Source organism: Piliocolobus tephrosceles, chromosome 6 (genome assembly GCF_002776525.5).
Source record: "Piliocolobus tephrosceles isolate RC106 chromosome 6, ASM277652v3, whole genome shotgun sequence".
Taxonomy (NCBI): domain Eukaryota; kingdom Metazoa; phylum Chordata; class Mammalia; order Primates; family Cercopithecidae; genus Piliocolobus; species Piliocolobus tephrosceles.
Genome location: NC_045439.1, coordinates 48,874,762 through 48,895,388, shown reverse-complemented (window position 1 = coordinate 48,895,388; position 20,627 = coordinate 48,874,762). Strand labels below are relative to the sequence as shown.

Genomic DNA, 20,627 nt, shown 5'->3' with positions numbered 1-20,627 from the left:
AAAGGGGATATCATCACTGATTTCACAAAAATACAAACCACCATCAGAGAATACTATAAACACCTCTACGCAAATAAACTAGAAAATCTAGAAGAAATGGATAAATTCCTGGACACCTACACCCTCCCTAGACTAAACCAGGAAGAAGTCAAATCCCTGAATAGACCAATAACAAGTTCTGAAATTGAAGCGGTAATTAATAGCCCTAACAACCAAAAAAAGCCCAGGACCAGACAGAATCACAGGCGAAATTCTACCAGAGATACAAATAAGAGCTGCTGCCATTCCTTCTGAAACTATTCCAAGGAATAGAAAAAGAGGGACTGCTCCCTAACTCACTTTATGAGACCAGCATCATCCTGATACCAAAACCTGGCAGAGACACAACAAGAAAAGAATATTCAGGCCAGCATCCCTGATGAACATCAATGTGAAAATTCTCAATAAAATACTAGCAAACCAAATCCAGCAGCACATCAAAAAGCTTATCTACCACAATCAAGTCAGCTTCATCCCTGGGGTGCAAGGCTGGTTCAATATATGCAAATCTGTAAATGTAATCCATCACATAGACAGAACCAATAACAAAAACCACATGATTATCTCAATAGATGCAGAAAAGACCTTCGATAAAATTCACCCCTTCATGCTAAAAACTCCCAATAAACTAGGTATTGATGAAATATATCTCAAAATAGTGAGAGCTATTTATGACAAACCCACAGACAATATCATACTGTATGGGCAAAAGCTGGAAGCATTCCCTTTGAAAACTGGCACAAGACAAGTATGCCCTCTCTCACCACTCCTATTTAACATACTATTAGAAGTTCTGGCCAAGGCAATTAGGCAAGAGAGAAATAATGAATATTCAAATAGGAAGGGAGGAAGTCAAATTGTCTCTGTTTGCAGATGACATGATTGTATATTTAGAAAACCCCGTCGTCTCAGCCCAAAATCTCCTTAAGCTGATAAGCAACTTCAGCAAAGTCTCAGGATACAAAATCAATATGCAAAAATCACAAGCATTCCTATATGCCAATAATAGACAAACAGAGAGCCAAATTGTGAGTAAACTCCCATTCACAATTGCTATAAAGAGAATAAGATACCTAGGAATACAACTTACAAGGGATTTGAAGGACCTTTTCAAGGAGAACTACAAACTACTGCTCAAGGAAATAAGAGAGGACACAAACAAATGGAAAAACATTCCATGCTCATGAATAGGAAGAATCAATATTGTGAAAAAGACCATGCTGCCCAAAGTAATTTATAGATTCAGTGCTATCCCCATTAAGCTACCATTGACTTTCTTCACAGAATTAGAAAAAACTGCTTTAAATTTCATATGGAACCTAAAAAAGAGCCCTTATAGCCAAGACACTCCTAAGCAAAAAGAACAAAGCTGGAGGCATCACACTACCTGACTTCAAACTATACTACAAGGCTACAGTAACCAAAATAGCATGGTACTGGTACCAAAACAGATATATGGACCAATGGAACAGAACAGAGGCCTCAGAAATAACACCACACATCTACAGCCATCTGATCTTTGACAAACCTGACAAAAACAAGCAATGGGGAAAGGATTCCCTATTTAATAAATGGTGTTGGGAAAACTGGCTAGCCATATGCAGAAAACTAAAACTGAACCCTTTCCTTACACCTTATACAAAAATTAACTCAAGATGGATTAAAGACTTAAACATAAGACCTAAAACCATTAAAAACCCTAGAAGAAAACCTAGGCAATACCATTCAGGACATAGGCATGGGCAAAGACTTCATGACTAAAACACCAAAAGCAATGGGAACAAAAGCCAAAATAGACAAATGGGATCTAATTAAACTAAAGAACTTCTGCATAGCAAAACAAACTATCATCAGAGTGAACAGGCAACATACAGAATGGGAGAAAATCTTTGCAATCTATTCATCTGACAAAGGACTAGTATCTATAATGTACAAGGAACTTAAACAAATTTACAAGAAAAAACCCCATCAAAAAGTGGGCAAAGGATATAAACAGACACTTCTCAAAAGAAGACATTTGTGTGGCCGACAAAGATACGTAAAAAGGCTTATCATCTCTGGTCATTAGAGAAGTGCAAATCAAAACCACAATGAGATACCATCTCACGCCAGTTAGAATGGCGATCATTAAAAAGTCAGGAAACAACAGATGCTGGAGAGGATGTGGAGATATGGGAATGCTTTTACACTGTTGGTGGGAATGTAAAGACATTGTAGAAGAACACTGTAACAGACATTGTGGCGATTCCTCAAGGATCTAGAACCAGAAATACCATTTGACCCAGCAATCCCATTACTGGGTATATACCCAAAGGATTATAAATCATTCTACTATAAAGACATATGCACATGAATGTTTATTGCAGCACTATTCACAGTAGTAAAGACCTGGAACCAACCCAAATGTCCATCAGTGATTGACTGGATAAAGAAAATGTGGTACATATACACCATGGAATACTATGCAGCCATAAAAAAGGATGAGTTCATGTCCTTTGCAGGAACATGAATGAAGCTAGAAACCATCATTCTCAGCAAACTAACACAGGAACAGGAAACCAAACACTTCATGTTCTCACTCATAAGTGGGAGTTGAACAGTGAGAACACTTGGACACAGGGAAGTGAACATCACACTGGGGGGCCCGTTGGGTGGTGGGGGCTAGGGGAGTGATAGCATTAGGAGAAATACCTAATGTAAATGATGGGTTGATGGATACAGCAAACCACCATGGCACGTGTATACCTATGTAACAAACCTGCACGTTCTGCACATGTATCCCAGAAGTTAATGTGTAATACAAAAAAAAAGAAAAAGTATGCATGAACAGGTATGTGTATGCAGCAGAGAAGACGAGGTAAGTACCTATGGCTGATAATACTTAAGACGGCGTCAAACTACATACCAAATTATTACTTCACTTCTGTTTCTCTGGCTTACTTCAGAATTACCTTGCACAGGATGAAAGAGTTAATGGAACAGGAAAGGGTCCTTGTGTTCAACCTCAGCTTTTAGGATGGGAGTAGCCAATGGGAATAATCTGGGCAATCCTGCACGTGAAGACTGGGAAACCCAAGTCTTATGTCTCATATACCATGGTAATTTTTACAGTTCCACAGATGAAAATGAAATGAAACCAACTCCATCATTTTCAGAAAAGATGTCTTTTAAGAAATCTATTGTTATTACTATAAAAGCAAAATAAAACAGGATCACTGTTTTTTTTGTTTTTTTTTTGTTTTTTTGTTTTTTTGTTTTTTTTTTTTTTTTTTTTGAGGCGGAGTCTCACTCTGTCGCCCGGACTGGAGTGCAGTGGCCGGATCTCAGCTCACTGCAAGCTCCGCCTCCCGGGTTTATGCCATTCTCCTGCCTCAGCCTCCGGAGTAGCTGGGACTACAGGCGCCCGCCACCTCGCCCGGCTAGTTTTTGTATTTTTAGTAGAGACGGGGTTTCACCGTGTTAGCCAGGATGGTCTCGATCTTCTGACCTCGTGATCCGCCCGTCTCGGCCTCCCAAAGTGCTGGGATTACAGGCTTGAGCCACCGCGCCCGGCCCACTGTTTTATATAATTACAAATTTTTTTAAATGTGTGCATGACAAATGCTGTGTAATACACCTCATTATTTTCAGAGTGTCCCTGATGGGCTCCTTATCCTTGATCTAAAAATGGTGATTCCAAATTTAAGACTTTCTTGGGTATACTTTTTAATTGCAGTAAATACAGAGGTCAAAATTACTCTTGGGTTTCTAGTAAGAAGAAATGCAATTACTTGTGAATTATTTTAAGCTCAAATGCTATTTGCTATCTGTTAAAATGGTAAAACAAGTTACTCTGTTATGGACTATATACCCACAAACGTCTTTCAGTAAAATGTTATTGCGAAAGTGTGTCTTAAAATTTAATTGTTAGTCTTTGTTACACTTGCCAGCTCAGAACAGTCAGGAACCTTTTTGCGTGATAAGCCTCACAGAGGCTATGGAAAACATGAGCACTTTTTTCTTGGGAATATAATTGCAGTAATACTGTACCACCTAATGAAGTCATAAAAAACAATTTATGTAGAAATATAGTTCTGAGAGCCTTACGATTACTGCCTTTTGTGTCATTCTGCCTACATTACACAAACTAGGAACTTAGGAAGTCCTGGAAATAATATGTTGGATATTTTCTAATTATTGTGTCAGCATGATCAATCATTTTCTAAATTTGCCAGTTTCCTGAAATAGCTTAGCTTATGTTCATAGCACTTTAGAGGAAGCAGTGCAAAATTAGTTTCTATCGGTGTCACAAAAGAAATGAAATATTTATCTTTGGCAAAAAGACCTGTACACCAAACTTCAATTAATGAGTACAAGAATTAGAAATCAAAACTTTGTTTAGTCTAAGGAAAAACAGTGCTTTAAACTGTAACCACATGGCTGTTTCTTGTTTGCATCAACTCTGGGTGACTGTTATTGTCTTCTGTGAATTCTCTGGGGCAGGGGCCTGACTTTGTTGAATGAGCCAATTGTTTTCCTTTGTGTTGCCCATCTAGTAAGTTCCCATCTGGTTTGTATCAGACTGTTTTCACAGCCAGCAACTGCTGCCTTCTCTATATCCTGACACTTCGGGGCCGCACACTATCAAAGCACTGCTGCGATGGCCTTGCTGGCAGGGCCTATACAGCTGTGCCTCACAGCTTGGAACTATTACCCAGAGTAATGGTAACGTAGAACTTGGACTGGCCCTTATTCCCACTGGTGTCGTGTGTACAGTGACCAGAAACCCACCCTCTCCCTCTCTCCCCCTTGCCCCGAAACTTGCTATTCAACAGAAAATCTTTAAAGCTCTTCTTTTAGGATGTGGAATGGTGGTGTTCCTATTTTCTAGTGGCTTCCTGTATTTGAAAGCTCATTTTTCATTCTTTCACTCTTTCAAAAGTTGCAGGTTTGGCCTTAGGGAAGTGAACTGGTCACTATGTCACATTTAATTTTTGTTTCTATATTTAGTTAGGAATGGCTAGAGATGTCAAAACCCACTGTCAAAGCTACACAGATAGTACAGTGTATTTTTAGTGATAATCACAAGCCATAATTTGAGAGAAGTCTTCATATTTCAGAAGGGTTTCCATCTCAGAAAGTAGATTTTCTGTGTGTAGATATAGAGGCACTTAGCTTCAAACTGTTTAGTAAATATTAGGGAGTTACTTTGCCGTCAGCTTTGGTAATTATCAGATGTCATGATAAGAATGTTATAATAGTGGCCTTCTCTAACAGTCTGTGGCCTGGTGTCATATACATGTATTAGAATTATGGGCATTATTACTGACAAAGCTATGGTTGAGTTTAAGTGTAGTTATGATTTTATTGCTTAATAGACATAAACTGAAACAGCAAACTTCTTTTGTACCAAAGAAAGGAATTAAATGTGAATTTACAATGTATTAAGATTTTTTAAATGCTGTCAAGATTAGTTAAAACTGGATTATAGTTTGTGCTTTCAATTAAATCAAGTGGCTGATTGTCGTAGAGCATGTAGTATCCTAGATAGTAAGCCCTGTGAGTTAAACTACAGCAACCACAAAATCTCACCTTCTGCTTCTGAATAATTTCAGTGCACTGGTGTTTCAAGGTTTCAAGAGAAAAAATAGAAAGGAATTCATCTTTGTAGTCAGCAGTACGGCCTCTGACTTAGTGTAACTATTTGATATTAAAGGTTACCTAGTAATGTCAGTAATTTGGCTTAATTTTATCATTGGAAAAAAGTTTAAAACTACAAAGGTATCACCTTTTAATTGCTGAAGCTACCCTATTGTTTTTTTCCATTTTCACTTTTTTATGGAAGAATAATATACATGCAGAAAAGTACACATATCATAAGTGTACAGCTCAAAGAATTTTCACAAATACAGTACACTTGTGCAAGCAGTATCCAGCTCAAGAAATTGAACACTGCCAAACCCCCAAAGGCCCTCATGCTCCCTTTCAGCCCAGCCACAGTCTGCACTCCCACAAGCATAAAGCCACTATTCTAACAACCTAGCTTAGTTTCCTTGTTTGCACTTCACATACATGAAATCATACGGTATGTAAGGCTTCTATGTAAGGCGAACCTATTGTAGTTTTCAAGATTCTTTTAGTTTTTAAACTATTATGGCATGCTTTTATAAAAATGATCTGAGAGGAATTTGTTTTAGTAGCTGTTTCACAGGCTGTTCAACTAGCAGGAAGTGAGTTGTAGATAAAGTTGTCTATTAAAACATAGAGTCTCTCAGTTCTCAACCAAATTTTAATGCTGGAATGTCCCTCTGGACATTCTTGCCCCTAAAAGGCAGGCACTCTCTCTGTCATAACACCAACAGGAATACAGTCAAGTACTTAAATGCCTTTTAATGAGCTTTAATAATTGAATGTACATTACTCAAGTTAATTGTGATTTGCATTCAGGATAGGTGGGTCATCTATTTTCTGAATTAACTGTCAACTTCTTGGCAGTGGGATATATACTTTTATGCTGCCGGGATCCTATTTCTGAAAATGCTATTATTTAAGAGAGTTGGTATACCTACTAGAGCCAATGAGTAATTTAATTTAGAGGACATGACCAGGTTATTTAACAAGTACTAACTTCTTTTTATATATTTTTAAGTACCCTAATAATTTGTTGGATTTTTTTTTTTTTTTTTTTTTTTTTTTTAGTGTACTCAAATTAGTATAAAAATGCAGCTATTCTGACTGTTACTAATTTTAGATGTCTCCTTATTAGGTTTTGTTTTAAATTCTGTACATCATCCCTTTAAAAATTTATGTTGTTTTGTGGGTTAAAAAATTCACATTTTGGGGGGCTTCATCTTTATATCCTTGTTTTGCTGTTAACAGCCCTATAGTTTTATGCTGTTTTCTTAGATAATCCACAAAGAATTTGTTGGCTGGGCACGGTGGCTCATGCTTGTAATCCCAGCATTTTGGGAGGCCGAGGCAGGTGGATCACCTGAGGTCAGGAGTTCGAGACCAGCCATGGCCAACATGGTGAAACCCCGTCTCTACTAAAAATGCAAAACATTAGCTGGGCGTGGTGGCAGGCACCTGTAATCCCAGCTACTCAGGGAGGCTGAGGCAGGAGAATCGCTTGAACCCAGGAGGCGGAGGTTGCAGTGAGCCTAGATCATGCCACTGCACTCCAGCCTGGGCAACACAGTGAGACTCTGTCTCAAAAAAAAAAAAAAAGAATTTGTTTAAAATAATACTATAAAGATTTACAGATGTAAGTATTGCTATACCAGTGACTCTTACTGAAAATAGCATTAAAGAGTCAGAAGGTAAGCTTTCAAGCCCACAATAATTTTTTTTAATATAAGAGTATAACTATTATAAAGCCCAAATTTCTATTTTTTTAAAATACCAATTTTTATAAATGTTATTTTATTTTAGATTCAGGGGGTACATGTGCATGTTTATTGCGTGGATATATTGGTATATTGCTTACTTGTGGGGATTGGGCTTCTAATGTACCCATTACTCAAATAGTAACATTGTACTTGATAGGTTATTTTTCAACCCTGCCCCCTCTTCACCACCTTTTGGAGTTTTCATCGTCTGTTATTTCCATCCATATGTCCATGTGTATCCATTATTTAGCTCCCACTTACAAGTGAGAATATGTGGTAATGGATTTTCTGCTTCTCAGTTAGTTCACTTAGGTTATTGGCCTCCAGGCTCCATCTGTGTTGCTGGAAAGGACATGATTTCATTCTTTTTCATGGCTGTGTAGTATTCCTTGAAAAAATACTAATTTTTGAAAAGCTTGTACACTAACTATAACATGGCTTACTTTCAATTGGCACTAGATATAGCAACAATATTTTGAATGATTATTTGAAATGAAAAGCTAAAATATTGAAATAAGGGGGAGGTATTTGGAAAAGGCACAGTGTGTACAAGTAGTGCAATCCCAGTACCCCCTGTGTGCCTTCAATTAAAGGTTTTTCAGCCCGTATCCCTGCTTTTCCAGGCTGGAATTCTATTTCCAAATCTCAGATCACTTGTTCTTTATTTTATAGTATCTTCAAACATTTAAGTAAAAGTTAACAAGTCAGCTTTTAGTGATAAAGATAAAAATATCAATTATATTTATAGTTAATATATAACTCAATTTCTAGTCAGCATTGCTCATTCAAAATTTCCATAGAAATGTTAATAGAAATTTATGGATCAAATAATTGCAAAGTTTTCCTTCTCTTCTTTTGACTTCAATACCAGTATTATGTTTTTTTTTTTTTTTTTCAGTTTTGATCAGCAGGATAAAGAATTGTAAGAACCAACAAACTTGAGAAGCAGTTTTCAAGTTGTGTTGATCTAGTTGTAGACCATGTTTGCTACTTTAATCAACTGCAGAGCACAATACTCACCCTTCCAGTAAACCCCGTAAATCAACAAGAGAGAATTATGAAGCCACTACTTGTTCTAAGAATAAAAGTGGTCAACTCTGATATTGTGGATAGTGGCTTGTTTTTTTTAACTGTTAAGAGTTATCACTGCAGAAGTCAAGATTCTCCCCCAGTTTTGACTGAGGAGAGTTTGTTTATGTTTACAATAACAGCAACAACAATATGTCATAGTTATCATTTATGTACCCTTTCTTTATGTGGCATACTCTGCTAAAATCCTTGATAAACGCAATTAGGTAGGTAATATTCTTTCTATAAACAAGTGGTTCTTCAATGGGAGGGATCTCTGAGGTGGTATTGATACCTTTGTTTTCATGTTTATACTGTTTGTTCTTTGTAGAATTTGAAAGGGAGCTGTATTAAACTGGAGGGACCAAGCAGTAATAGTTTCTCTCCCTCTCTAGCTCTTGGAAATTTAGAAACAGAGTGAGAAGTGAACACAGATAGCATTTAAATGTTAACATCATAGTAAGCACTTTTTTTTTTTTTTTTTTGCGAGGGAGTCTCGCTCTGTCGCCCACGCTGGAGTACAGTAATTGCAATCTTGGCTCACTGCAAACTAAGCCTCCCAGGTTCACGCCATTCTCCTGCCTCAGCCTCCCAAGTACCTGGGACTACAGGCGCCCGCCACCACACCTGGCCAATTTTTTTTATTTTTAGTAGAAACGGGGTTTCACCATGTTAGCCAGGATGAGCTCGATCTCCTGACCTCGTGAGCCACCACTCCCGGCCCATAGTGAGCACTTTTAATACATTTAAAGATTTTTAAAAATCGTATCACAGTTGAGCTGGGCATGGTGACAGACACCTGTAGTTCTAGCTACTAGGAAGACTGACGTGGCAGGATGGCAGGATCCCTTGAGCCCAGAAGGTCAAGGCTGCGGTGAGCTATGATTGTACCACTGCACTCCAGCCTGGGTAACAGAATGAGACCCCATTTATTTAAAAAACAAACAAAACCTATATTTTTGGTTGTATGTTCAATTTTGGTCTATTTGTGGATATCAAATATATGTAACTTGTATTTGTCCACATTCTTGTCCTTATAAAACTATGTAAGTTTTCTACAGTATAACAATAATAGTTTAACATGAATGTTTATCTCCAGTGAGAATAGATGGCCCAGCATAATGAAATATGGAATGCTTATAAATTTACTCATTTAAATATCTTCTTATAAAAATCCACCCAATTTTTGTTTTAATTTTTAGTGTAATTTTGTTTTAATTTTTAATTTTTGTGAGTACACAGTAGGTATATGTATTTATGGGTTACATGAGATATTTTGATACAGGCATGCAGTGTGTAATAATCACATCAGGGTAAATGGAGTATGCATCTCCTTTGTGTTACAAACAATCCAGTTATACTCAGTTATTTTAAAATGTGCAATTAAATTGTTTTTTATTATAGTCACCCTGTTGTGCTAGCAAATTACTGGGCCTAATTCATTCTTTTTTTTTTTAACCCATTAACAATTGCCACTTCCCTCCCACTCTCACTACCATTCCCAGCCTGTGGTAACCATCCTCCAACTGCCTATCTCCATGAGTTAAATTGTTTTTTCTCTTCTCTTCTCTTCTCTTCTCTTTTCTTTTTCCAGTCTGGCTCTGTCATACAGGCTGGTGTGCAGTGGCACCATCTTGGCTCACTGCAACCTCTGCCTCCTAGACTCAAGCCATCCTCCCACCTCAGCCTCCCAAGTAGCTGGGTCTACAGGCACAAGCCACCACACCTATCTACTTCTTGTATTTTTTGTAGAGACTGGGTCTCACCATGTTGCCCAGGCTGGTCTTGAACTCCTAAGCTCAAGTGATCCACCTGTCTCAAACTCCCAAAGTGCTTGGATTACAGGCATGAGCCACCTCACCCGGCCTGTTTTTATTTTTTAGTTCCCACAAATAAATGAGAACCTTCAAAGTTTGTCTTTCTGTGTCTGGCTTATTTCACTAACATAATGACCTCCGGTTCTATCCATATTGTTGCAAAAGACAGGATCTCATCCTTTTTTATGGCTGAATAACACTCTATTGTGTACATGTACCAGCCAAAATTTTTGTGAAATAAATGAAGCTTAAGAGATAACTGAGTTTTATCTTAAAGAAAATTAGAAAAGAAATACTGATTATACAACGTTATAATTTTTTTCATATCACCCTACCCCAAGAATTTGTTTGAAATAAGTTATAGAAGGTTGTTAATTGACTATACTTCACAGCACAGATTAACAGCCTCAAAACAGAGCCGTGCCCTTGGTATCCAGGGTATCTTGTTGGGCTGAGACCTATATGTGCTACAGGTTTCGCTCAGTTAACTTTCCGATTCTCTGGTCATAAAAAAAAGAGTTTTTCCTCAGCCTATTTTATCTCAGTACTAACAATTTGCTTTGGTATAATAGTGTATTGCTCTTCTGTGCTCCCTGACAGCTTTATGGGTTGTTTCCTACGGATTGCATTGAGTAATATGCTCCAGGCTGGCCTAGGAAGAAGGGAGATTCTAAACCTCTCTTTGTAATTATTAAATTCTTACGTAAGAGAATCTGTGAAAACTTTTCACCTTGAAAGAAATGGCCCATGAATTTCCTTTATTTAATACAAATTTCAGATTTTCTCGTGACCCTTTGCTTCCCCCCCATCTGTGATGCATAAAGACAATAATCCATTAAAGTATTTTCTATTGATAGTCATTAAAATTCAGCTGTTTAGCTTCCTTCTTTACATTAAGGCCACTAGATCAAACTTCTTTTTACCTAGTTTTATGAGAATAACGGTGGGAGTGCATTTGGTTTGTGTTCTTCTAGTGAATGGGAATGAATCATGATTATTTCTATGCTTAACTGATTTTCTTCTGAAAAAATAAATTTTTAATGTGGTTTCACCAGGTGATATGGATCAGACACAAAACGAGCTCAATCCATACCTCACATGTGTATTTACAGGTAAGAGTTTTACTTTAAAAGTTCTTGAACTTGGAGCTGTTCAGATTTTTTTCATTGCCTTACGATTCTTTCTCTCATAATAACACAGTAGAAATACTAATAGCAATTTTTAATTCTTCTGTAATATCTGTAAATTCACCCCAGGTTATAAACTCAGCTCTCCAAAAGGTGTAAGTTAGGGGACAGGAAAAAAAAAACCTATCTTTTCGCTTTGGAAAGTTTATAAAATGATGAATTAAAAGGCTGCAGGTGTGGTATTCAGAGCACTAAGGATAGGACTTGAGATAATTCCAGCTGAGGGAGGTTATTTGTTGGGACAGGACAGTGTTTAAACTTTGAAGTCATTTTAAACAAAGTGAAGCAGCTGGAACCTGGCATAAGAAGAAACAGATCTTTCACATTAACGATTGCTTTTTAGAGGAAAAAGAATTGGAGTTGTTTTTACAGGTGTCGGAACATTTATTCTTCCTATAAGAACTGCTTTGTTTTTACCTTAAATTATAAATTTTAAAATAAGCATTTGTTAACTCATTTGGAAAACAAAAAAAGTAATCGGATTCATATGCCTAAAAGATATTTTGGGGTAAGATTATTGTAACATTTTAAGTTACCCTTTCTAAAACATGAGTAAGGAAAGAAATGTTTAATAGTGACTAATTCTGGAAAGCAGAAGTGAATAAAATATTGCATACTATACTTAACATCAAATGATAAGGCACCTTCTTCATCAAGACTTTCATTTATTCTCAAACACTGGGACTATGATGTTGCAAATCTGTACGACTGGGTTAAATATGTGAGGAGAATTGAATACAGCAGGATGGTTTAGCAGCTGCTTACGCAGGGATTGGAGCAAGAGTGGATGAGCCCAGGGTGGACAGGAAAAATGCTTCAAGAACTCAATAAAACACAGCTGAAATACTATAACATTTTCACAGACAGCTGGGAAGCAACTGCATTGCTGGAACTCGGGGCTGATTTTAAAGACAAGATCTGGTCAGCATGAATCTAAGCAAGCTGTTAGCAAAGAGAAACCACAGACTCTCTAGGTAGAAACAAATCAATTTGGTTCAGCAGTGATTTCAGGGTCCGCTATTTGCCCAGCGTCATGCTGAGGCTTTGTAGGATGCAGAGGTAAATCAGACAAAGTCACTGTCCTAGTGGAGCACATCTTTAACAGAAACAACAGACTTACAAGTTAGTAACAATAATACAAGGTGATAAGGTCACAGATACTTACTGTGTACCTGCTGTACTAGTCACTCAGAACACAAAGACTGTCAGTTCCAGAGACTTCGCATGCTCTTAAGGAATGCATTGTCTGGTAGAAATGACAGATCCATAAATAATTACAGTGCAGTCTGGTAAGTGCTGCAGTCAGAATAAGACAGCCACAATTAACAGGAGAGGAACTAATATTTCACCACTATCACTGGAAAAACAATTCAGAGAATTGAATCCTACAATTCATTACATAACTTATTACTAAGAATCAATTATAGTTTTTCTTTTACTTAGTTTTATAAATCTGACATCCAAAAACAGAAAATATAAAATTTTGTTATGAATTTTAAATATTTTTAAAGCAAAAAAATGGAATTTCAAATGTCAAGAACGTGTATTATGTCTCAGGAAGCTTCTAATGCAAGGTCTGACTCCATGGCATGCCCCACTTAAATGCATGCCAGGTTAAATGACATACTGCAAACCCATGGAATCAAGGAACAGTCTTTTTTATAGACCTGAAAACAGCTGTTGAAACAATTACATCATAGAGTATGACTTGACTGTGCAAATTTAAAAAGTCAAACTTTAAAAGCATCAAACTATATTTAATAGAGGTAGAAGATTTATATTTACTTTCACGGTGATTTATTAAAATGTATGTCTTTTCTTTAAAAAAATTTAAATTTTTTTATGAATGTTACCCTTTTCGCCTGCTCACAGTAATCTAAGTGATGCTTTTTTTAATGTTCCCAGTCTAAAGAGTTCTCTTACAAAGTTCCAAAACTGTGATTTAGCTTGTGTAAATGAATACTTTAAATAAAAAGATTTCGGCCAGGCGCAGTGGCTCACACCTGTAATCCCAGCACTTTGGGAGGCCGAGGTGGGTGGATCACAGGGTCAGGAGTTTGACACCAGCCTGAACAACATGGTGAAACCCCGTCTCTACTAAAAATACAATAATTAGCCGGGTGCGGTGGCGCATGCCAGTAATCCAAGTTACTCAGGAGACTGAAGCAGGAGAATCGCTTGAACCTGGGAGGTGGAGGTTGCAGTGAGCCGAGATCACGCCATTGCACTCCAGCCTGGGTGACAGAGCGATATTCCATCTCAAAAAAAAAAAAAAAAAATTCCCAAAATGTACATTAGCAAATATCTTTATATAAGACAGTGCATTGTATTGCTATAACTTCTTGATTAAAACACAGTTAACTAGAGTTTAAAGTAGCATAACTATTTGGAGGCCTCCCAGAGTGCACTCTCTCTTTCCCTACTCCCTTTTTTTTTTCTTAATTGTATTTCAATGAAACATTCTTATTCCTCCTCCTAAAGCAGAGTACCATTTGCAGCCCACCCTGAGCCTCATTGCCTTTTAGATAGTGGCTTCCAATTACATAAAAGTAAGAGCTGATCTGTTTGAGTGCTTTCTATGTTTCAGCACTATACAAACACTTTGTATGTATTATCTCGCTGAATCCTCATAAAAACCTCTGAAGTTGGTACTCATATTTTTTTTATAGTTGAGAAAACTGGAATTCAGAGAAGTTACATAACTTTTTCAGTCTCTTATTATTTTCTATCCCTCTTACCTTTTACCTATTTTTCTTTACAGTACTTATCACTTCCTGTCATATTTGATGTTTATTTCGTTACTTGTCATTCATCCCCTAAACCCAACAGAATGTGCGGCCGGTGAGGTTGGACCCTTTGTTTTCTTCACTGCTGTATTTTCCGGAGTCTAGAACAGTACCAGGCACATAGTAGGTGCACAATTGATATCTGTTGGATGGATGAGTGAGTTCAGCTCTGCCCTGTTCCAGAATCCATTCTCTTAATCCCCTCTGCCTTTTACTCCTTCCCATACAGAAGCCTCACACCAGCAGTCTGGGTGGGGCCATTCCTAAGTGACCTGATTTGGACCCTACTCTTGACCTGTCATAAAAAGACTTGTGCTTAAAACTTCATCCCTGCTCCCAAGTTTGTTGACGTTTTTATTACTGCCTGGTCAGTCAACCAAATCTGTCATTTCAGAGTGAAACTTGGTTCTTTATAAGTACTAAGTCTCCATCCAAAATATCTTGACCCTATTTCCACTGCTAAGGACCATTAGTTCTTTCATGGACTATTTTTATAGATCCTTCTCCTCTCTCTTTATCTTCCACACAGCTATTAGTATGATTTTTACCTTTTTTTTAAACTTTTATTTTGGGTTTGGGAGTACATGTGAAGGTTTCCTGTATAGGTAAAGTCGGGCCACGGGGGTTTGTCATACAGATTATTCCATTACCCAGGTATTAAGCTTAGTACCCAATAGTTATTTTTTCTGCTCCTCTTCTTCCTCTTACCCTCCAACCTCAAGTAGATCCCAGTGTTTGTTGTTTCCTTCTTTGTGTTCATGAGTTGTCATCATTTAGCTCCCACTTATAAGTGAGAACATGCAGTATTTGGTTTTCTATTCCTGTATTAGTTTGCTAAGGATGATAGCTTCCAGCTTCATCCATGTTCCCGCAAAAGACATGATCTTGTTCTTTTTATGGCTGCATGGTATTCCATGGTATACACGTACCACATTTTCTTTATCCAATTTGTCATTCGGGGCATTTAGGTTGATTCCATGCTTTTGCTGTTGTGAATAGTGCTGCAGTGAACATTTGCGTATATGTGTCTTTATAGTTGACTGATTCATATTCCTCTGGGTATAAACCCAGTAATGGAATTCCTGGGTCGAATGGTAGTTCTGCTTTTAGCTCTTTGAGGAATACATCATATTACTTTCCATAATGGTTGAACTAATTTACACTCCTACCAAGTGAATGAGTGTTCCCTTTTCTCTGCAATCTCACCAGCATCTGTTATTTTTTGGCCTTTTAATAATAGCCATTCTGACTGGTATGAGATGGTATCTCATTGTGGTTTTGATTTGCATTTCTCTAATGAGCAGTCATATTAAGCTTTTATTCATATGCTTGCTGGCCTCATGTATGTCTTCTTTTGAAAAGTGTTCGTGTCCTTTGGGGTTGTTTTTCTCTTATAAATTTGTTTAAGTTCCTGGTAGATGGTGGATATTAGACCGTACATTTGCTCAAATTATTCCTCTGTTCAAAATCTTTTGTCACTTCTTACTGCTTTTACAGGACTTGGCCCTGGCCTTGCTTTATAGCCTCATCTCACCATTCCTCCTATCCAAACAATATTTGATATCAGAATACTCAGAGTTCCCTTAACACATTAACTTTATCTTGACTTTATTTTGTTGTTCTCGTTTCCTTCATTGCCTTCCCACCATCTTTTCAGTCCCAACTCAATGGCTGCCTTCCACTTCATTTAAACTAAGGATTCCTATACATGTTTATCTCCTCTACTAGGTGATGAACTTCTTGAGGATGAGGACTCTGTCTTCTTCATCTGCATATGCTCTTAGCTCCATACATGCAGAAGATTCATATAGATGTTTAGTTAGTGCATATATGCTTTTGGAGAAGCCCACCTTAACGTCTCTGGGCCTCAATTGCCTTGTCTGTTTCCCAGATTTACTATTAGGATCAGATTATATGATGGGGAAAATGTATTTACAAAATTTGAATTGTTATACAAATATAAGGCAATAACTGCAAGAAATGCTTATAGTGATTGAATTCAGTATGTTCCTTGAGACTTGGAAACTTCTAGGAGATCCCCCCACCCTAAAAAGTTATAGCTTTTGTTACAGCATTGAGCAATTTAATCAGTAATTTCATGCACAAAGTAGAAAAAGAAGGTATATACAAAGTGGTTTTGTGAAATTAAATAACAGAGAAAAGAGTATTTGGTATCACTGTTGTTTTTGGCAGATGCATAACTCAAGGAATGGAGTTTTTCTTAATAATAATTAGAAGGTAACATTAAGTTGTTTGTATGAGTGGAAAATTAATTTGCTCTAGAACTTAGTTATATCCAGTGTTAGTTTTTACTTTATTGATGAGGTGAGCTCTGATATTGGCTGCTTCCCTGAGTTATTTTGTGTATTCTGCATCATGGCTTTATAAAATATAAGAATATTTAAATATTATATATTATTAATACTTATGTCCTATACACATTTTTAAGGCCAGGCATGGTGACTCACATCTGTAATGTCAGCACTTTGGGAGGCTGAAGAAGGAGGATCACTTGAGACCAAGGAGTCTGAGACAAAGGAGTTTAAGACCAGCCAGGGCAACGTAGGGAGACCCTCCCTTTACAAAAAATTTGTTTAAATTAGCTAGGCATGGTGGTGCATACCTGTGGTCCTAACTACTTGGGAGGCTGAGGTGGAAGGATCACTTGAGCCTGCAAGGTTGAAGCTGCAGTGAGCCATGATCATGCCACTGCACTCCAGCCTAGGTGACAGAGCAAGAACCTGTCTCAAAAAAAAAAAAAAAAGATTAAAAAAATATAGTTTTTAGTATCTATTCATTTTATTTTTATTATATCCTGACAAACTGAAAAGACTAAAGTCTTTTCCTATTTAAAATATTTATTCTAGGCCGGGCGCGGTGGCTCAAGCCTGTAATCCCAGCACTTTGGGAGGCCAAGACGGGCGGATCACGAGGTCAGGAGATCAAGACCATCCTGGCTAACACGGTGAAACCCCGTCTCTACTAAAAACTATGAAAAACTAGCTGGGCGAGGTGGCGGCGCCTGTAGTCCCAGCTACTCCAGAGGCCGAGGCAGGAAAATGGCGTGAACCCGGGAGGCGGAGCTTGCAGTGAGCTGAGATCCGGCCACAGCACTCCAGCCTGGGGGACAGAGCGAGACTCCGTCTCAAAATATATATATATATATATGTATGTTTATTCTATTTAAATTCACGTAAAACTTGCTTTCTTTTTAAATACTATGGTATTATAGTTTGTGATATTGCTGTAATGATGCCAAATCTTATCTTCCTCTCCCTTTTTATAAAAAAAATGAAATTGATACAAGTAACAAAAAAGGAATGGTATAGTATTTAAAATAGTCTTTGTTAAATTTCCTTATATGAAAGGAATTTTCCTTTTATAAGTATTCTAATCTTGGACAGCTGTGATTGAGTCATCATTAAAATTTCCAGAACTGTCTAATTGTACTGTGGCCCCTATACAAATTTAATGAAAGATTTTATGTTATTACTGTAGAAACTACTTGAAAAACATAAAGGGATTTTAGAAAAATTACTATGACTCTTTCTTGTCTGAAATATGTCTTTTAGATTGTTTAAGGTAATTTATTGTTAAGGTATCTATTATTCTTATGTCTATGGTAAATCCATGAAATTTTAAATGGGGATTTTTGTTTGTTTGTTTTAAATAATACCAAGTTGACAGTCTTTATATTCTTAGGCATTGTGCTTTAAACTTACAGGGGTGAATTCGGGTATAGGCAGATACATACACTTATGTAGTCGACTTTGATTTTTTTACATATTAATGAATTATTTATCCCAAACTGCCTGCCCTCTACCACCAGCCAGCTTTCATATTAGACATTATTACTCTCAATCCATGGAATGGGAACTTTTTTTCATATTTCATTAAATGTAGAGATAATGTCTACTTTACAGTAGAGAGAGGTCTATTTTACAGAGAAAAATGCTTTCCAAAGTCAAGGGTCAATAATGCTTGGATGACCACTGCAGTATGTTTTTCCTCTGACTTTGCTAACCTTATATCACTTCTGTTAACTAATAGCATAACACCCTTAGGCACTCAGTAAATCATTATTAATGACATGCTCTTGAGTTTGAGTCCATTTTTTAGGAATAGGAGGAAGAGCAAAGTGCCTTGGCAACCTTTGACTTCAAATGCCTTTTACATGGCTCATGTCTTACCTCTTTAAAAACAAAAACAAAAGAACACAAAAAACAGTTCTTGCGCTAACCACAAACCTTTAATTTCTGGCTATTATAGTGTTTTATTGCTCTCCTAGCTATTTACTTACTGGTAACAGTAGTAATAATGGCTATCTTTTAGTGGTAATGGGAGCGCTTAGTTTCTGACCACTTACTGAGTGCTAAGCTCTGTTGTTGAGCTCTTCACTGACACTATTTTATCCTCACTATACTGTGCAAGGTAGGTACTATTATCCCATTTAACATATGGGAAACTGAACTTCTGAATGGTAAAATAACTTGCTGACAGCCACACAGCCAGCAAGAAGTTAAGTCTGGATTTCAGAGACTAGGCCTTTAACCCTACTTGATCTTACTTAGCATTTACCATTTGTGTCACAACTTTTAGTTTATATACTCTTGAAATGTTGTCTCTGACTGATTAGGAGTGATGGTAGAAAGGAGAAAGGTGTATTTTACCTCTCTGACAAGTTCTGAGCACCTTGGGACAAGACATTCCCTCGTATGCAATACTTATTTGGAATCCATCCCCCACCCCTCCCCCCGCCATATTATTTCGCAAAGTATAAAGCACGTGAATACTCAGGATATGCATGTTGAGCTGAATGAGCTTATCCTTTGTGTAGGTGGGAAAGCAATGCCACTCTCCGCTTCACAGATGCCCCCTGCCAAGATGTCCATGACGCTGCCCTCAGTGAACCTCGAGGATTGCTCTCAGTCTCTGAGCATCAGCACAATGCGGGAGGACATGGAGTCTTCGGGGGCAGATGCCTTCTGAACGGGAAGAGACAGCCAGCACCGTGTTTATGCCACTGATTTTAAAGTCACTTTACCTTCGCTTAAAACCCTCTCTCAGACTGTTTCGTTTTTGAGCATATTCTGAAAAAAAACATTTCCAATTTTTTAAATAAAATGAAAAGCATAATTTGGGTATTTAAAGTTTTTAAATAAAATAAATATAAGTCATCATAAGTCTGATTGTGAGTTGTTTCTTAGAATCCTGAGATAGCATAGAGTAGTGGAGAGGGCATGGCTTTTGACATCTAGGCATTTAATCTATAGGTGTAATTATCTGTATGTATTTATAAAATTAGGTAGTTCAAAGTTATTCATTCTGACATTTTTATAACAGCAAATAGAAAAAAATCAAATGTCTATCAATAATAGACTGGTTTTTTTTTTTTTTTTTTTTTTTTTTTGAGACGGAGTCTCACTCTATCGCCCAGGCTGGAGTGCAGTGGCCGGATCTCAGCTCACTGCAAGCTCTGCCTCCCGGGTTCCCGCCATTCTCCTGCCTCAGCCTCCCAAGTAGCTGGGACTACAGGCGCCCGCCACCTCGCCCGGCTAGTTTTTTGTATTTTTAGTAGAGACGGGGTTTCACGGTGTTAGCCAGGATGGTCTCGATCTCCTGACCTCGTGATCCACCCGTCTCGGCCTCCCAAAGTGCTGGGATTACAGGCTTGAGCCACCGCGCCCGGCCAATAGACTGGTTTTAAAGTGGTGGTACATCAGTACAATGGGATACTATGTATTACAAAAAAAGATTTTAAAAAGTTTATTGATATGGAATAATCTCTGAGATGCACTGTTAAAGTGAAAAAACCATGTGTGAAATAGTGTGTGAACTATGCAATTGTTGAAATTATTTAAAATGGGGTGGGGAGGAATTCAGATGTATGGTATGTCACATATTCTTACATGTATTTGCTTGTAAATGTATTATAGAAACAAGAAACTGCTAAGTTTGTCTTCAGGGAGGAGAATTGTTGGCTGGGTGATAGGAGAGGCTAAGTGATAGGAATCAAGGATAATCGCAGTTTCTATGTATTTGAACTTCAGTTGTGATAGAAAAAAATTATCAGTGAGATTAATTTTTATATGTGTTGTGTATACCATATAAACCTTTATAAACCTGTGAAACATGTAACTCTATTACCTTTTGCAACATAAATACATAAAATTAAAGGAAAATAGAAGGCATTGCTTTATAATCAGATACATGTAGGTTCTAATCCCAATTTCTGTAACTCCTTGCTCTGTGATAGGAGCCAACGAAGCCCCTTCTTATCAGCTGTTTCAGGTTAATGGGTTTAATACTTATTTTTGCAGAATAATGGGCATTAGTGATTGTGTGTGGAGATGGGGTTGGGTA

The 20,627-nt window shown here is 37.4% G+C and overlaps 1 protein-coding gene across 1 annotated transcript in view; it reads left to right on the top strand.

Moving 5' to 3' along the window:
- KIAA0586 (KIAA0586 ortholog) overlaps window positions 1–19,442 on the top strand; it is a 125,973-nt gene extending 106,531 nt beyond the window's left edge. The window contains exons 31-32 of the mRNA XM_023231469.1: window positions 11,347–11,403; window positions 19,102–19,442. Coding sequence (XP_023087237.1) covers window positions 11,347–11,403; window positions 19,102–19,253 — 209 coding nt within the window. The 3' untranslated portion in view covers window positions 19,254–19,442. The remainder of the gene's footprint in view (window positions 1–11,346; window positions 11,404–19,101) is intronic.
- The last annotated feature ends 1,185 nt before the right edge of the window (window positions 19,443–20,627 follow it).